Raw genomic sequence first — 19539 nt, 5'->3', positions numbered from 1 at the left:
TGTGTGTGTGTGTGTGTGTGTGTGTGTGTGTGTGTGTGTGTGTGTGTTATTTGCATATCCAGAAAGTAATGTTCTGAACTACTCTGATCTTTGTGACTGCTTAAAGGAGAACAGATTTCAGAAGGTGAGTCAATCTGTTCAGTTCTCCAGACCCTGTCTCGAGGGGCTAAAATATTTGATCTTGCACATGTGACAAATCTGTGAGTGTACAACTAGGAGTTCTCAGTAGGGCTTATCTTTTCCCCTTTAGTGTGACAGAGCAGTTGTTAGAAGTCACCCCTCAAGGAGCTGGACATGAGGCCAGTCTGCATTCTGCAACCAAGGGTAAGTCATGCCTTCCTGACGTTTTGACACTAATGGAAATGAGTAGATGCAATTCTGTAATTCGATTAAACTGAGGACCATTTTTCAAATTTATTTATGATTTATAATCTACATTTATAATTCACAGCATCTTTTTAAAGAATTATAAAATATCTTTTTTTTTTCTCAGCTGCCATTGTGAGATAATGAGTTGTTCTAGACTGGTGTGATTACAGTAATATGTGTAACTGCATGCTGCAATTTTTTTTTAAAGACAATTCAATATAATCCAGAGTAATCTAACCATGCTTTTGTTTAGCCACCCAAGCTGGGAATATCCTTACATACAATGAGTCCTTGCTGTCCTTTTCTCTTAGTTGAAATATTTTGGTTTTGCCACCTGTTTTTGTTTAGATCAATTTTGAGACAAGCTCAGCCTGGCCTTGAACTTTCAGCATTTTTTCTGCCTTAAGCTTCTGAATACTGGAATACCATACCCAGCTGTCAACTAGTTTGTAATGTAGAGTACATGAGTTTGCAAACAAAACAGAAAACGGGAGATCTGTTGATTAAATAATCTGCTTTAATTCAATATCAAAAGAGTAGTGGGATGGAGATATGGTCTGATTATTGTGTTTGAGAAAATATCATACTCTTCTTAATTGGCTTACATGAAAGAATATGAACTAGATCTTTAGTATACTTGGTAGTGTATGATGTCAGCTCCTCTAAAGAAGCCAGTGAAAGCTGGACAGTAGCCCACACCTTTAATCTGAGCACTTGGGAGGCAGAGGTAGATGGGTTTTATGAGTTCAAGACCAGCCTGGTCTACAGAGAAAGTTCCAGGACAGCCAGAGCCACAGAGAGAAACGCTGTCTCAAATAAACAAACAAAGCCGGTGGATTGGGGCTGGAAAAATCGCTAAGCGGTTAAGAGAACTTGTTGCTCTTGCAGAAGACCTGGGTTTGGTTCCCAACACCCACATGTTAGTTCATAACCATCCATAACTCCAGTTCCAGGGGATCTGAAACCCTCCTCTGTCTTCTGTGAGCGCCAGGCACACCTGTGATGGACATACATTGATACAAGCAAAACATTTATATAGTTAAAATTATTTTTTTAATATCTAAAATTAAAAAAAAAATAAGGCTGGTGGATTAATTGTGTTCCTAAGTTGTATTAGGTACATATTTTCTCATGCTAATCCATTTTTAAGTACCTTGTCATTTTGTATATTTCAGCTGCTTGTGAGTTTTCTAAGGACATAACAAACACTGAACATCATCAATGCAGTGATAAAGATTTGAACCCTATTAAGAATCATGCAACTGAAAGGCATCCAGAAAAATGTCAGGGTATTTCTGTTTCAAACTTTCATGTGGAGCCATGTGGCACAGATATTCATGCCAGCTCATTACAGCATGAAGACAGTAGCTTATTACTCACTGAAGACAGAATGAATGTAGAAAAGGCTGAATTCTGTAATAAAAGCAAACAGTCTGGCTTAGCAAGGAGCCAACAGAGCAGATGGGCTGAAAGTAAAGAAACATGTAATAACAGGCAGATTCCCAGCACTGAGAAAAAGGTAGATTCTAATGCTGATTCCCTCTGTGGGAGAAAAAAATGCAATAATGAGAAAAATCTGTGCCTTGAGGATTCTGGAGCTACTCAAAATGTTCCTTGGATAACACTAAATAGCAGCATTCGGAAAGTGAATGAGTGGTTTTCCAGAACTGGTGAGGTGTTAACTTCTGACAGTGCATCTGACAGGAGGCAGGCATCAAATGCTGAAGCAGCTGTTGCCTTACAAGTTTCAAATGAAGTAGATGGATGTGTCAGTAATTCAGAGAAAACAGACTTGCTAACCTCTGATCCCCATCATGCTGTAATGAGTAAAAGTGAAAGAGACTTCTCCAAACCAGGAAAGAACAATAGCAAAGATAAAATATTTGGGAAAACATATCAGAGAAAGGGAAGCCTCCCTCACTTGAACCATGTGACTGAAATTATAGGTATTACTACAGAACCACAGATCACACAAGAACAGCCCTTCACAAATAAATTAAAGCGTAAAAGGAGAAGTACATGCCTTTATCCTGAGGATTTTATCAAGAAAGCAGATTTAACCATTGTTCAAAAAACTCCTGAAAATATAAATCAAGGAACTGACCAAATGGAGCCAAATGACCAAGTGATGGGTATTACCAGTAATGGTCAGGAAAATGAAACAAAAAATAATGATCTTCAGGAAGAGAAAACTGCTAATCCAGTAGAGTCACTGGGAAAAGAGTCTGCTTTCACAGCAAAAGCCAGACCTATAAGCAACAGTATAAGTGATTTGGAGATAGAATTAAGTGTCTATAATTCAAATGCATCTAAGAAAAATAGGCTGAGGAGGAAGGCTTCTACCGTATGCATTCCTGCAGTTGAACCAGTCAGTAGGAATCCAAGCTCACCTACTCATGCTGAACTTCAAATCGATAGTTTTAGTAGCAGTGAAGAAACAAAGAAAAACAATTCCGACCAAGCACCCGTCAGGCACATTAGAAAGCCTCCACTCACAGCAGACCCAGAACCAGCACCTGAAGCCAAGAAGGAGCTGAGTGAACAAGTAAGAAAGAGAACTGCCAGTGATGCTTTCCCAGAAGAAAAATTAACAAGCACAGATGGTCCAAGTGACCCTGAAGGGCCTGTCAAGCCTTGCCCTCGGGGAAAAGAAATAGAGAAACTTGAAACAAGCAAAATGCCTGATAACACCAAGGAACTCAAGGATCTTGTGCTGGGCGGAGAACAGTGTTTGTCCACTGAAAGATCTGAGGAGAGTACCAGTGTTTCACTGGTACTTGACACTGATTATGACACTCAGAACAGTGTCTCAGTACTGGATGCTAACACTGTCAGATCTGCAAAAACAGGGTCAATTCAGTGTTTGACTCAGTTTGTAGCAAGTGAAAACACCAAGGAACTTGTCCGTGGTTCTAAAGATGCTGAAAGTGCCACAGAATGCTTTAAGCATCCATCGAGACACGAACTTAACCACATTCCAGAGACAGTAGAAATGGAAGGGAGTGAACTTGATACTCAATATTTGCAGAATACCTTTCAAGTTTCAAAGCGTCAGTCATTTGCTTTATTTTCAAAACCAAGAAGTCCCCTAAATGAGTGTGCAACAGTCTCTACTCACTCTCTACTCAACTCCTTAAGGGAGCTGAGACCAAGTGTGACTTCTGAAGGTAAAGAAAATCAGGTACATGAAGAGTCTGAAATCAGTAATATACAGGCAGTTACTGCCACAGTGGACTTGCCTGTGCTTCGTCAGCAAGGTAAGCCAGGTGCCAACACACTGTGTGCTGGAGTGCCTGGGCTCTGTCCATCATCTCAGTGCAGAAGCAATGAAAGTGAAGGCAGCACCTCAGGTAAACCTGGAGTTCCACAAAACTCATATCTTAAACAATCAGTTTCTCCCATGAGGTCATCTATAAAAACTGACCGTAGAAAAACTCTGTCAGAGGAACGACTTGAGAAGCGTACATTGTCAGCTAAAAAGGCAGTGGGAAATGAGACCGTTGTTCAAAGTTCAGTACATACAATTAGCCAAAATAATGGAGGAAATGCTTGTCAGGAAGCCAGCTCAGGCAGCATTAATGAAGTATGTTCCAGCGGTGAAAACTTCCAAGGACAACTAGATAGAAACAGAGGGTCTAAAGTAAACACCCTGCTTCCATTGGATCTTTTGCAGCCTGAAGTCTGTAAGCAAAGTGATTATAATAAATATCTTGAAATGAAGAAGCAGGAGGGCAAGACTGTTGGTACAGACTTCTCTCCATGTCTATTCTCAGATCATCTTGAACAATCTATGAGAAGTGATAATATTTTTCAGGTTTGTTCTGAGACACCTGATGACCTGTTGGATGATGTTGAAATACAGGAAAATACTAGCTTCGGTGAAGGTGATGTAATGGAGAAGTCTGCTGTTTTTAATGGAAGTGTTCAGAGAAGAGAGTTCAATAGGAGCCCTAGCCCTTTAACCCATGCATCGCTGGCTCGGCGTTTTCATAGAGGATCTAGGAAATTAGAATCCTCAGAAGGGAGTGAATCTAGTGAGGATGAAGATCTTCCCTGCCTCCAGCACTTACTTAGCAGAGTCAGCAGTGTCGTGACACAAGCTCGGTCAGAGAAAGCAGAGGGGGCCCTAGCGCCATGGAAGGATAGCGTCAGTGACTGCAATAATGAGGTGATCTTGGTCGAGGCATCTCAGGAGCATCACTTTAGTGAGGACCCAAAATACTCTGGCAGCATGTTCTCTTCACAGTACAGTGCTGTCCAAGGCTCAACTGCGAATGCAGACTCCCAGGATCCCTTGCTTAATCCTTCCAAACAAACGAGTCAGCAGTCTGAGAACGAGGATGATTTTCTAAGTGACAAGGAATTGGTTTCAGATGATGAAATGGGAACTTGCCTAGAAGATGATGATCAAGAAGAGGACAGTATAGTCCCAGATTCAGGTAGTTTCTTTTGTTTGTTTGCACAGTCTACAGAAGTGAGCTGAATATTTGCATCTTTTGGGGAGTAAATGGATTTCTAAGTACAACAATTATATTAACTAATACTTAAACTCTTTTCCTTAGAAGTCCTTCCTGGGGATGGAGAGATGGTGGTTAAGAGACACTCAGGGAGGCTGGTGAGATGGCTCAGCTATGAAGAGCACTGGCTGTTCTTCTAGAGAACCCAGATTCAATTACATGACAGCTCACTTCAGTTCTAGGGAATCCAGTACCCTCACACAGACATGTATGCAGGCAAAACACCAGTGCACATTTTTTTTTAAGGAGGTATTCGCTTGCAATTAACCTAAGTTTAGTTGCCAAAACCTGTGTCAAGTGACTCATAAGCACTTATAAGCCCTTGTAACTCTAGCTGCAAGACAATCTAATGCTTTGGCTTCCACGGGTGCCTGCCACGTTCATATATAATAGCGCATACAGACATGCGCATAGTTAAAAATAATAAAAATAAATATTTTAATGGCTGTATGCAACAAGAATGTCTGATAGAATGAACTTGAATGACCTGATTGTCAGTAGACTTGCTTCTAGTTTTTATTGCAGATTTTTTTTTTTTTTTTTTTTTTAAGGCAAGGTTTCTCTCTGTAGCTCTGGCTAGCCTAGAACAGAGATCTGCTTCCCAAAATCTGGGATTGTATGCAGCCACCACTACCCCCAGCTTACTATGTGAGTTCTGAAAAAAAAAATCCAGTGTCCCAAATTCAGTCATTTATTTGCTACGACAGTGAAGCAAGTGCTGTGAAAGGGAGGGAACAGACACTGCAGGCTGCAGAGTTCATGATCTGCCTTTACATCCGGGCCTCTGGTTTGATTGTTTAAGGTGAAGTGGCATCTGGATATGAGAGTGAAACAAACCTTTCTGAAGACTGCTCACAGAGTGACATTTTAACCACTCAGGTAAAAATCCTACATTCTTATGGCTACTAATTTTGTATCTCGAGCGAGTTATTTTTTAAGCACTTAGTGGAACTCACCATGGTTTAATAGTTTTTTTTATGTATGTATATCCACCATTTTGCTCATTGTAGAACGCTGAACACTATAGAGTAGCCAGAACTTTAAAACCTATTAACCCCATAGTAAGATTATATGAATGCAGTATTGTATCAAAAGGGTTGTATTTATTCTCAGAACCAAACTGAAGCCTACAGAGCTGTCTTTGCAATAGAGGCCATCTCACTTTCATTGTGTTATGGATATTTCTTTTTTTATTTTTGTCTTTTAACCTAGTTGCTTGTTAGGAACTATAAGTTAACTCTTTCTTGTTAGAGAGAAACTTACCTGATATTCATTCCTGAACTTAGAAATGGAGACAGGTAACTGGCTGCTTTTGAATAGAATAACAGTTTTATTACCTCTACAGCTCTCTATTGTATGAGTGCTTCTGCACCATGGCAGGAGAAGTCTCTTAGGGAAAACATTATCTTTCTCACAGCCAGAACCTGGCTCTGTCACCTAACTTTTATTTTGTAAAAGTAACACCAAAATATCCCAAACTTGTGTTACAAACCTTATATTCATTTAGATCTTTCTTTCCTGTATTTATCTCTCACTAGCTGGGTAACTTCTGAGGGTTCCCTCTGTCTTCTTCTAAGGGTCCCTGCAGAATAGGCAGCAGCTCTGGCAGAGTGTTGGTTAGAGCTCTCTGTGTCTGACTGTGTGATCTTAGTTGATTGGCTCATTCTCTTCTCTGAATTATGGGCAGTTTCTCTCTCTCTCTTTTTAAACATTTATTTATTTGTATTATGTGGGGGTGTGTGCCACCAAGGTAAATGTGGAAGTCAGGTGACACCTTATGGGTGTTGTTTCTGGAGATCAAATCAGGTCCTCATCTGTGGTGGCAAGAGCTTGTATGCTCTGAGCTAACTCGCTGGTCCAGTGGAGTTGTTTGGAACCTTTTGAATCATCCTGTTGTGGCTTTTGTTTCTCTCCAAAGTATGAATGCACTTGTAGCTGTTAGCCTGTGAGTAGTTTTTCTTCTCTTCCTAGAAAGTACCCAATTAAATTAAATTGGTAGTTCTTAGTATTCTTAACATCATGTTTGTTGTCATCAAAAACTCAGAAGAGGAGCCAGGCATGGCAGCGCACACCTATTAGTCCCAGCACTTCTGAGGCAAGAGGCAGGTGGATCTCTATGAGTTCTAAGCCAGGCTGCTTTATGTTTTGAGTACCAGGCCAGCCAGTGCTACAGTGTGAGACCCTGTTTCAAAAAAACAAAATAAAACAAAAAACTGTTCAGGTAACATTCTAAATACTTATATTGTGATTTACCCTTTTTTGTGTCATTAAAATTTGTCAGTGACTTTTTAATCTTATTTATTAATTGTACTGGGAATTGTTATGCTAGGCTAGCACTGTTCCATGGAGCTACTTCCCTAATCTCAGTGACTCATTGGAAAAGGGCCATTTGTTGAGACGATGTCTCACTTTGTTATAGCCTTGAGATCCTCCTGTCTATGCGTCTTGAATGTTGGAGTTATGCGAACTCACCAGCATGTCTGGCTTTTTTTAAAGATGATCTATTTATTTTTAAATTTCATGTGCATTGGTATTCTGCCTGCTTGTGTATGTGAAGCTGTCAGATCCCTTGGAACTGGAGTTACAGACAGTTGTGAGCTGCCATGTGGGTGTTGGGAATTGAACCCAGGTCCTTTGGAAGAACAGCCAGTGCTCTTAACTGCTGAGCCATCTTTTTAGCCCATGTCTGGCTTTTTTCAGTTACTGAGTAGCTTTCAATTGTTTGATTTCTATTATTTGTTCCTTTGCTGCCTAAGGTTTTATAGACACACCACTCTAGTAGACATCCTGCTTGCTGGATATTTACCCCTATCTCTGATGGTTTTGATGTATGATACATACATAGCATTACGCTGTTCTTTAGAAGGAGTAAGCCACTCTGCTTCTACCTTCTGCGGTATTTGGAGTTTCCACTTTGCTGTTTCTTTGCCAACACTAGGTGGTGTCCGGTATTTAAGTCTTCTAACTCCTGGCTGGCATTGCTGTGAGGCTGACAAATAGAAAGGACTTGCCTCCTACTGACCATGTTCTGTTCAGAGTAAATGCTAGGCCTGAAGCCTGTGGAAATTGAGAGGAAACATTGAGACAACGGTCCATTCTGCATCTTATTTATCACTCAAATTCTCTATTTTTGCAAGATTGTCATGATGATCAAGTTGATTAAAAAGACCTGTGTTCCATTCCTCTGGTCCTTTCTGGGTTTAGATTTGGGGCTGTGTCAATATGTCTGTCACCTAATTCTGTCCCTTGGCTGTTTGTTTTTTAAGTTCTAGCTTTTTATTCCATCTGTCTTAGCCATACTGCATTATATTTGACATTCAAGAAACTACTTCATTGTTTCTTGTATCTCTGATCTTATTGCCAGAAATATGTTCATTATTTGTTCAGGATTCATTTTTTTAAATTGTTTTGTATCAAGTATCTATTTAAAACAGGTGACTTTTATCTGACTAGCACAGATAAGCAAAATGATTGAAATGGAATCTTTCCCCTCTGTTCACATAAAACTGAGGAGTAATAGATGATACAGAATGCTGCATTTGATATCATTAGTATACCTTTTTGATGCTCCTGGGGTGAGCGGGTATGTGTGTGCACACGTGTGTATTCCCCAGCAGACAGGTGACGATGCAAGGTTGTCTCCTCCTCATATAGGTCCCAGGGATCAAATTCAAGTCCTTAGGCTTGGTGGCAAGTACCTTTACCCACTGAACCATCTTGCCAGCCCTCCTACCTCTCCCCTATTTTTTTAACCTAAAGATGTCATTCAGTCATTCATTCATTTCTGCATTAAATGTTTGCAGAGAACTTACTCTCTGATAGGCAGTTAGGGTCAGGCTTGGTGTTGCACACCTTGTAGACCTGAGCATTCCCAGCATGAGAGAACCTTAGGTAGGAGAATCAAGTTTGAAGCTAGCCTGGGTTTACATAGACCTGTCTTAGAAACAAAATAAAGTAAGCAAGGGAAGACTTCTCACATCAAGGAAATTGTGTGTGCCCTGAGTATACTGATACATTGGCAGCCAGAGGCAAGGAATGAGGTGCACTGTTCTGATAGACAGTTATTGGCCGGGACATCCCAAGGAGACTTGAGGTAGGCTTTGACAGATGAGAATTGTTTACCAAATGGGAAAAGAGGGGAGGCAGCAACGGAGGCAAAGACACGGGTGCATTGAGTGCCTGGGGATCACTGACTAGTCCAGTGTCTCTACAATACGTGGCCTGTGGGAAATGCTGGGGATAAATAACAGACAAGACCTAGGTGTGCATGGACTTTTGAATGGTGTCTTTAGGAATTTGGGCTTTGTCCTAAGGGCAGTGTTCTAAAATACTAACTTATTACCTGAGTCATGTTATGCTACTTAAGGCCTACTGGGAAAAGGAGTCTTGATAAACATGGCTTTTAGAGAACTTTGGAAGTATTGCAGCTATATTAAAGTGAGAGAGTAGCATTGTGGGACTAGAACTGAAGAATAAGAGAGATATTTTCAGAATTAGGATCCAGCAGGCTTGGTAACAAGCATGGCTTTACCCTCCCTGATACATTTGAGCAATTACCTATAGTAGAATTTGCCTAAGGTATGCATCCCTTTCTATAGGAAAACACAAAAGAAAGTCCCCACACCAGTACTCCAATTACTTTTTTTTTTTTTTTTTTTTTTTTTTCTTTCTGATTTTCTGGTGTGTTTAATGGCTGCTTAGAAGTTTGAGGGTGGACTAATTCAGCATTGGTCTGATAATCTGATGTAGGACCTTGGCTAGGGTTTGATCAGTGATGTCAGTACTCACGGGTACCACGTGGTGGCATTGGCTTCCCTATGACAGCTATACAGTCTCAGAGTAAAGCTGAAAATACATTTTTTTGGTCATGAAAGTCTCTTAAGAACTATAAATTAAATGGCTTGTTTTTAGTGGAGAGCAAAGTCATTTTCAAAGGTCAGAAGAAAGAGAAGATGAAACTGATTTTTCTCCTCCCCCACTAAAAATCAAACAACATTCCTACTGAAAGTGGTGAAGAGACATATATTTTGGGAAGTTCTTTATATACCTACATTCTTTGCTTGTCAAATATTTTAGCTTGATGGGATTGTTTGTTTGTGCCAGGGTCTCACTGTGTAGCCGTGGCTAGTCTGGAACTCACTATGTAGGCCAGATAGGCCTCAACTCAGTTGCTGGGGATTAATGGAGTATACTACTATGCCCAGTTTAGACAACTTCTTTTTGGTTTTTCAAGTCAGGGTTTCTCTGTGTAGCCATGGCCATCCTGGAACTCAATTTTTAGACCAGGCTGGTCTTGAACTAATAGAGATCCACTTACCTCTGCCTTCCCAGTGCTAGGGTAAAAGGTAGGCACTACCACTGCCTAGCTAGGTAACTTACTGAAGTGGAACAGTAAACAGTAGGAATTCATGTTCAAGAAGATTTCATTCTCTTGAATTGAAAACAGTAACTGTTACAGGCCTTCTAGAGTGTTATAGGAAATTATTCAATACTTCATCCATTTAAAAACTAAATATAGTGGGGGCTGGAGAGATGGCTCAGAGGTTAAGAGCACTGGCTGTTCTTCCAGAGGTCCTGAGTTCAATTCCCAGCACCCACATGGTGGCTCACAACTACAATGAGATCTGGTGCTCTCTTCTGGTGTGCAAGTATACATGCAGGCAGAATACTGTAGACATAGTAAATAAATAAATCTAAAAAAACTATACTTTGTGCTGAGCACATCTCTACTCTTAGCTTACAGATACTTTAAAAATAAAATTATATCAGGAGCTAGAGAGATGGTTCAGTGGTTAGCAGTACTTGCTGCTGCTACAGAGGACCTGAGTTCAGTTCCCAGCACCCACATGATGGCTCACAACTCCTGTTCTGGTGGATCTAATGCTCTCTTGTGGCCTCTGAGAGCATTAGTCATACATATGTAGACAAAACATCCATAACCTAATTTAAGCATACTTTTTTTTTTTGCAAACTAATTAAATTCTTATTTCACAGTACCGAATCTTTGAAACATGGTTTATGTAAGATATTAACAGATTCCTGCAAATTTTAAGCCTAAGATACTGTTATTGTATCCATCATTGTGTCCCCTGTCCCATCCTGTGTCCTTGACCGTCGCCCTTCCGCAACCTCTTTATTTTTAAAAGAAAATAATGAGCTACAATGAAGCAAGTCTATTTGGGAGAATTGGAAAATGCTCTCTCTCTCAACATCATTCTGAGATAATTTCAAGGTCATTAACCACATGAGCTGGATCCAACCACATGGTTGGATTAAAAGATATTCAACCAGAACTCATAAATCCATACTAGGTGATTTTGGTTCTCTTGCTGAAATTAGTTGGTGTGACATTTTTACTTTATGACACGTCCCTCAAAAGTGTGTGACATTTTTTGGTGTTCTCTTTTGGTTTTACAGCAGAAGGCTACCATGAAAGATAACCTGATAAAGCTCCAGCAGGAAATGGCTCACCTGGAAGCTGTGCTGGAGCAGCATGGGAACCAGCCTTCTGTCCACTCCCCTTCCCTCATAGCTGACCCTCATTCCCCAGAAGACCTACCAAATCCAGAAGAAAACATATCAGGAACAGGTCTGTAAATACCTTTTATTCACCTGTCCGGTGTCATCTCAGAAGCTTCCAGCCTCCGTCTGTTAGCCTAGGCTTAGAGTGTTTTCAGCCTCTGAGACTTACTGCTGAATGAGCTCAAAGCTCGCCCTTTCTAGCCCTTTCTGAACTCCTGCTGGCTAGCTGGCTCAACTCAGCTGTTCTGGCTCAAGCTCCTCTCTAAACTGACTGATTCTCTCGGCTTCTAACTTTTTAGTCTGCTTGGCTTGAGACTAACTCTAGCAATCTGTTCTAATCTTCTGGCTCCTTCTCATTCTTTGGGTCATCTGTCTTGACCTGTGTCTAGCTTGTTCTCTCTATAGCCTGTCTCTGTAAAACTGCCTTCTCTCTCTCTGTCTCTTTGTGTCTATCTGTCTTTCTCTCTTTCCTTTTAAGTCACCTCTCTATTCTCATGTGGGCATATCCTATTCTGTCAAATCTTTCTCTAATTCATTACTTTGTCTGCCTCATTTAGATATCACTTTCAAACATGGCTGTTTCTTTCTACTACTTAACTTTACTAAACTTCATTGTTTGGGATGAATGTAGCCATGTTGCTGGATTAAAATCCCTCTACACAGGTCTGTAATACTGAACAAATGCCAGTATCATAAGCAAAATTCTGCCCTCTTTAACCTCTGTTTCTTTCAAGAAGTGAGGACTGAGTGATCTTTGCTTACTCCGTGTTTACTAAGTTGTTCCCTGAGTAATTTGGGAACCTTATTTCTAGTCCCTGCTTACAAGTGAAGTACCCTTCAGAGGGACCCAAGATAATCATTCGTTCATGTCCTTCTAGGGGGCCTATGGAGACCCCACAGCAAATAGAAATAGTTCTTGCTCTTAGTTGTTGGGGAGATTGTTGGTAAGTGACCCCTTAATTCCAGAAAGCCATGAGAAAATAAAAACCACTCAGATGTACTCCTTATAGTGATAGATCACAAAGCAAAGACCTGTTTCGGTGTTTTCTGATTTGTAGGAAGAGACCTTTTATTTCAGGAGCTGTTCCTTACGTTTTCATTTGGAAAGTGGGGTTTGGTGGTCATGTGTGCACTTGCGGGGTCGAGGCACAGGGATCAGGAGTAAGAGTTTTCATTAGAGAAGCCTTGTGTCTGGCAGGCCACATACAGGAGGAGTTGGTGCTTGGGCACAGACCAAGGTGGTGAGCCCCTCTCAGAGTTTCTTTCTGGTCGCAGTAGTCCCACCAGTCTTGGTGCTCAGGTTACTCCTTCAGCATCTCCTCCACAGTCCTCTGGGGCCCTGAGGCCTTCCTTTGACTCTTAGAGCCTCAACACTGTTCATTATTCAGTATAGTGGCCTTGGTCTCCACATGTGCCTTGTAATATTTTTATATTCTGAAAGAAACAGTAGCTCGTGCAAGGGAAGCTGGGAACTCTGTTGCTATGGCACTGATTCAAAATGAGTCTGTTCCCTTAAATACTTTCTTTGTTACTGCATCTTCATTTAGTTTATCACCAGATAATGAAACAGTCCCATCCCCAGTACAGTTATCTTTGGGGTACTGTCACTGTTATTGTGAAAATAGATGGGACTTTCATTGCTAATGCACAAGATAAGAATTGTTACTGTCTAGCTTCGAATAGCTGCCTAAACCTACTACCTCACATTTGGCATACATGCTAGGTTTTTTTCCCCCCAACTGAATATCTGTAGATAAAATGTTTCTTTGTGAAAAGAATAAAAATGTTTCTTTGTGGCTCATTTCTAAAATACTTGACTGACAATACCAACTCCAGTTTTGAGCCTTTCTCTCCTTAGGCTGATGCATTAGGAGAAACCCAATCTCCTTTACCTTTTAAAGATATTTTTAGAAGAGCCTGGTAGCACACACTTTTAATCCCAGCACTCAGAGAAGCAGATGCAGGAGGATCTCTATGAGTTTAAGGCCCCCTAGTCTACATAGCGAGCTCTGGGACAGGAGTACATAGAGAGACCCTGTCTCAAAAAACAAACAAACAAAAAGATATTTTTTGATATAGACTTAAGTGCTAGTGTTAAGGTTTAAAGAAAGGGCACAGTCACATATGGAGGATTTCCAGAGGCTCCTGGCATGGTTCATTTTCTTCCTGATGTTATCTTAGTGTTAATTAATCATAATTCTTTTTTGGTGAATGTGCTGTGTATGTATGTAGTGTATGTGCATGTGTGTGTTCAAGCGTGCACACATGACATGTCCTACTTTCCAACTTACTTCTCTGAGGTAGTCTTTCCCTAAATCTGGAGTTTGCATTCTGCATGGCTAGACTGGCAGCCAGGAAGTCCTAGCAATCCTGTCTCCCCACCTCTCACCCTTACCCCCAGCATTGGGGTTACAGGTGCACCTGAGCCACACCTAACTTATAACAGGTGCTAGGATCCAAATTCAGGGCTTCAGGGTTACAGGTGGCTGTAAGATATTACATGAACACCATGTGCGTTCTAGAAGCCAAACCCAAGTCCCCAGCAAGAGCAACAAGTTTTGTGGGTGTTTGTTTGTTTGTTTGTTTGTTTTGTGAGAGTGGAGGAGGTTCAAGACAGGGTTTCTCTGTGTAGCCTTGGCTGTCCTGGACTCACTTTGTAGATCAGGCTGCCTCGAACTCACACAGATCCGCCTGCCTCTGCCTCCCTGAGCACAGCAATGTGGGCAGCACTGGGTCCCACTGCAACAAGTACTCTTAACCCCTGAGTCTCCGCTTTTGAACTGTTTCTGACATTTCAATATTCTCCTGAGTAGGGGGCTCACAGTTGGTTCCACTGTCTTTTTCGGGGGAAAGGGTTGTCTTTTTTTTGGACAGGTGCTGTAGGCTGTCCTAGGACTCCCTGTGGAAACTGGGGTGACCTCACTGAGACCCTCCCTGTCTCTCCCAAGTTCTGGTGTTAAACACTGCCCTGGGGCTTTGTTTGTTTTTGAGATAGGGTCTCACTATGTAGCCTTGGCTAGCCTGGAAATGCCCCTCTGTCTTTATAGCAAGTGCTAGGATTAAAGGTATACACTCTCATTCCTAGATTTTAGTGGTTTTAAATGGATAGAAGATATTTAATTTTCAATTAATTGTTTTTGATGTTTGAATATTTTTTCTACTTTGCACAGTAGCATGTGCCAGAGCCTTACCTTGGGTCTGTTATGATTTTCCTATTTCTGTGCCTTTCTTTATTTGTTCCTTATATTTCTCAAGATTCCTTATCAACCAGTACCGTGAGGTAGAGGTGTGTGTGTTTCATAGTGATTGAAAGTGTGAGGCAAATGTCATTTTAGCTGACTCTCCTCCTACGGCCTACACACAGACACACACACACACACACAGACACACACACACACACACACACACACACACACACACACACAGCCTATACTCACTTGTGCACACACAAACACATTAATGCTCCAGCCGGGTCCTGTGTTGTGTTTGGTGTGTTTTGTGATTTCAATACTTTGGCTTTCTTGTTGGCACTAGAGATTTGTGCACAGTTCAGTTTGCTTCAGAGATAAGAATACATTATATATTCTTGTTTTCTTATCACGCAGGGCCAAAAAAGAAAGACTCAAAGCTAGTTTGTTTTCAGCCTGTGGTAACTGAATAACTATTTATAAAGTCTTAACATTCCTGTTCTGAAAAAATAAAACTAGTAAAAAAAAATAAAACAAAACAAAAAAAACCATTCTGTTCTGTTTTTCTTTTTTTTTTTTTTTTTTTTTTTTTTTTTTTTTTTTTTTTTTTTTTTTCGGATTTTCCAGACGAGGTTTCTCTGTGTAGCCCTGGCTATCCTGGAACTCACACTGTAGCTGTAGACCAGGCTAACCTTAACTCAGAGATCCACTAGGGTCCTGGAGCTGGCTTCCGGACAAAGAATGGGGGCTCTGTTTCTCTCAGGGACAGCTTGAGCATTTTAGGGCGAGGCCTACCCCAAGGCCCATGTGCTAGGCTGGGGTGTCAAAGTTTTCCACATAGTGTTACAATTCAGCCCTTTTAGAATGAGATTGCCAGTGGCAGTGGAAGCTGGGGCTTTCCAAAGCCTATGGCTATAGCAAATGTTACAGTTCTTGGTTAAGCTGTTGTGCTCAGCACTGCAGAGGTGCGGAAGTGTGGTGAAAACCCATGCCTGGTGAGCTTGCAGCATGTTTATCTGAAATCAGGGATTTATAAACCTTAGAGCAGTGGGAGGGATTTCAAGGATGAGTCTGTTTGATTCCCTGGGGTCAGTGGTTCAAGGATACTTGATTTACATGTGCTGTCTCATTTTCCATGCAGTAGCTTGGTCCTTTCACAAGAAGGAAAATACAGTACGTAATTATCCTATAGGTGAGGGGGAAATCTCCAAGTTCAGTTGGAAGTCACTGCTGGGGACTAGGATCCTTAGCAGGGTGGAGCATTTCTAAGAATTCCCAGATGTTTGCTAGAGTGGTTTCCTTATCAGGAAAGGGTCTGTTCTGTAATCTTCCCTGAAGGCTATATGACTCTCCTTACAAAATGTGGGGTCACCCAGATCAGGGGAGACTTTTAGAACCTTGCTGAGAAAAGGGAGTCTGTCATCATAGACAGAGTGCAAATAAATGGCTATCCAGAGATGTCAGACTTCAGCCTTATCCAGCAGAGCCCCACAACTGCTACATACAGTCAGGTGTGAAGGCACACAGCTGGGACCCTGCACTTGAGGGGTAAAGGCAGAAAGATCAGTTGTTCAGTTGTCATCCTTGCAGTCCTGTCACTGACTTTCATGCTGGCCCACACTGGTAAATTATGCTGAAAAGATGGAGGCTAGAGAATCACGAGGGTCCTGTCACACACAAAAGAAAAAAGAATCAGTTTGACTGTCCTAGATTACTGCTTTTAAAAAAAATCAATATCCTCACCTGAATTAAGACCATCAGAACAAATAAGTAAAATAGATTTTTCTCATTCTATTAAAAGCAATTTTAACTTCAGAGAACATTAATGAGAACCCTGTAAGCCACAATCCAAAGAGCCCTTCTGCTGACAAGTTCCAGCCACAACATCCCGGCGGTTCCACCAGTACAGAAGAAGAATCAGAAGTGGGAAGGTAAGAGACGTCAGTCTGTGGCATCCAGGTGACATCTTTGCTTGCACTGACCTGCTCTTAACTTTGTTTCCATCAAGCCAGGAGTGGTAGCGTGTGCCTTTAATCTTAGCACTTGGTTTGCAGGTGGGATCTCTGAGTTCAAGGACAGCCAGGGTGTCACAGAGAAACCCTGTCCTGAAAAATCAAAAAGAAAACAAAAAAATCTCTGAGCTAGGGCCATGACTCAATCATGTGATTTCAATGCAAACATGAGGAACTGAGTTCAGTCACTAAAGCCCACCTAAAAGTTATTAGAAGCTGCACACCTATAACCCTGTGCTAGGGTTCCTGGGCCAGGGACGGAGATAGGCAGATCCTGGGTGCAGTGAGAGATGGGTACAGAGCTATAGCGGTAGACTCCAGCCTCCACGCTCACCCACCCAGGCAAGCACACCCACACACATGCATGCACGTGCACCTCGCTCATATAAAAAATGCCAGGAGCAGCAAACAAACCTAAAACGGCAGCTCGGGGACACAAAGACAGGAAGCTCTTTAGTGTTGTTGGCCAGCTAGTTTATCGAAACTGGTTTTCTCAGAAGAGACCCTGTCTCCAAAATAAGGTAGAGAAAAATCAAGGTGGCTACTCAGCGTCAATTCCTGTTTTCTTTTCCTTGCTTTGTTTGGGGGTGTTTTTGAGACAAGGTCATTCTCGATGGTCTGAAACTCACTTTGTTGGAACTCACCAGGTTGGCATCAAACTTGCAATAATGCTCCTTCAGCCTTCAGAATACTGGGTGTACACAATTACAGACACTTAGTGATCATAGGTTACATTCCTCTGTTTATTTGGATACAGCCTTTTTGGGTGTGTACAAGGCTTAAACAACAAAACCACAACCTAAGAAATAAGCACTTGGCCTTTCTTTCTTTCTTTTCTTTTTCTTTTTCTTTTTTTTAATAATTATTATTTTTTTATGTGCATTGGTGTGAGGGTTTCAAATCCCTTAGAATTAGAGTTACAGACAGTTGTGAGCTGCCATGTGGGTGCTGGGAATTGAACCCGGGCCCTTTAGGAAGAGCAGACAGTGCTATTAACCACTGAGCCATCTCTCCAGCCCCTTGGCCTTTCTTTTAAAGGTGAGAATACAATAGAATTAACTAAAACTAAAACACGCTTAGGAGCTGATGACAGACGGCTCCAGGCAGGCCTTGCCCTAATTGAAATGTTTGCCTTCCTAGAAGTCTGTTCATTTACTCTGGGAAATATTAAAAATATTGTTTCAGGATATATATTTAAATCACTTGATAAAAACTATACAGAAAAAAAATAATGAGACTGTCAAATCAGTCTTCTGAATTTGGGGATTAGAGAAAAGTACCACCAAAGCCTGCTTTTATTTTCAGAGATACTTATACCTATCAGGACAAACATCTTAGGACTCTAAGAAACAAAGGAGCTCTTGTTTTCCTGAATCCCTAGTATGTATATATATCCTTTTGGGGAATGCGGACAGGTTGTCAATACTCTAACAATGCCATCCTTCCCTGGCCTTGAACTTAACCTAGAACTTATTTTTAAGCTGGCATTGAGATTGTAACCCCCTCCAAAAGGTGGGGGGAGTCTCCTTTTTTGGGTACTAAAGTGATGTTTTGTGGTAAGTATCTCATTGGCATAGTAAGTCATAACCACTCAAAACACTAGAGGAACTACTCATTAGACATATAAATTATTAAGGTGTAATGGTTGACTTTTTTAGGGTGTGTGTTGGGGAATCAAATACAGGCCTTCAGGTGTGCTAGGCAAACTGCTTTACCACTGAGGTATGTGCCTGCCCCTGATAGTTGACCTTTTTGTTGTTGTTGTTGTTGTTTTTAATTGTATTTTTTTGTGTATGTATTTCAAGACAGGGTCTCAGGTAGTCCAGGCTGGCTTTGAACTTACTTTGTAGTTAAGGGTGACCTTCAGCCTCTACCTCAGGAGACTGACTTTCATTTATGTGCTACTACTCCTGGCTTTTATTTTATTTTATTTTGCATGTGTGAGTATTTTGCTCAAAGGTATGTCTGTTGTGCACCTTGGAGCTGGAGCTATGCACATCATGTGTGTGCTAGGACTTGAACCTAGGTCCTCTGCAAGAAGAAAAGTGTGGTTAACTGCTGAGCCATGTCTGCAGCCCAGCATCTTGTTTTTAGAATGACTTCGGACATTAAAAGGCAGGAAATAAAGGGGATATTATAAATTCTTCCAAAATTGAGTAGAAATAAAATGTGAAGATGTCAGCATTACCCAGTTCTCTATCTTCATAAGAGGCCTCACATGCATTTGGACTCAAGTAGAATAGTGTATAGAATCTGAATTAGCCACAGTGGATATTTGGCAAAAGAAAAAATTGCTGACATGCTTCTAAACAGCTCTGAGATATACTGCCTCAGACCAGCCCTGAAGGGGAGATATCGTACGTCAGCAGTGGCATGTTGGCAGGCAGCATGAATCCAGGCTCCTAGGCTGTCGCGTGGGCTCTTTTTTGCTGATCATTCCTTATTTCTGTGACAGAGAGATGTTTCACTCATGCTTTGGCTGCCGAGGAGTTATGATTAGGCCTTTCTGAATTGGTGGTGATGGTTTCCTTCTTTCATCCATCTTTCCAGGCCTTCCCCTTTTAAATCTCCATTGACAGGCAGCAGGTGCCCTGCACACAGCCGCTCTGGGGGTCTTCAGAGCAGAAACTGCCCATCTCAAGAGGAGCTCCTTCAGGCTGTTGAATTGGAGAAGTCATGTGAACCACAGAACTTAACAGGGCAGTTTTGCTTGCCAAGGCAAGATCTAGGTAATGCTTCACCTTTTTAATGGAGAAACACTTTATTTCACTCTGTATCCTGATAAAGGCTGTTCTGGTTTGTCAGCTTTCAAATGCACTGGGTTATCATGGGTGTTTATTATAAATATGTAAGTATACTTTTGAAAAATAACGAGTTGCAATCTGAGTTTACTTGAAAATTATCACAGTTGTAAGTCTGTCCATAGTGGAT

The 19539-nt window shown here is 41.3% G+C and overlaps 1 protein-coding gene across 1 annotated transcript in view; it reads left to right on the top strand.

Annotated features, from left to right (window-relative positions):
* The window catches only part of Brca1 (BRCA1 DNA repair associated), a 64463-nt gene that overhangs the window by 21945 nt on the left and 22979 nt on the right, over window positions 1–19539 (top strand). Inside the window, exons 8-13 of the mRNA XM_055619709.1 lie at window positions 251–324; window positions 1545–1658; window positions 5689–5765; window positions 11304–11475; window positions 16398–16527; window positions 19159–19337. Coding sequence (XP_055475684.1) covers window positions 251–324; window positions 1545–1658; window positions 5689–5765; window positions 11304–11475; window positions 16398–16527; window positions 19159–19337 — 746 coding nt within the window. The remainder of the gene's footprint in view (window positions 1–250; window positions 325–1544; window positions 1659–5688; window positions 5766–11303; window positions 11476–16397; window positions 16528–19158; window positions 19338–19539) is intronic.

This window comes from Psammomys obesus, unplaced genomic scaffold (genome assembly GCF_907164565.1).
Source record: "Psammomys obesus unplaced genomic scaffold, mPsaObe1.curated_primary_1811, whole genome shotgun sequence".
Classification (NCBI taxonomy): domain Eukaryota; kingdom Metazoa; phylum Chordata; class Mammalia; order Rodentia; family Muridae; genus Psammomys; species Psammomys obesus.
This window is presented reverse-complemented; position numbering and strand designations above follow the sequence as displayed.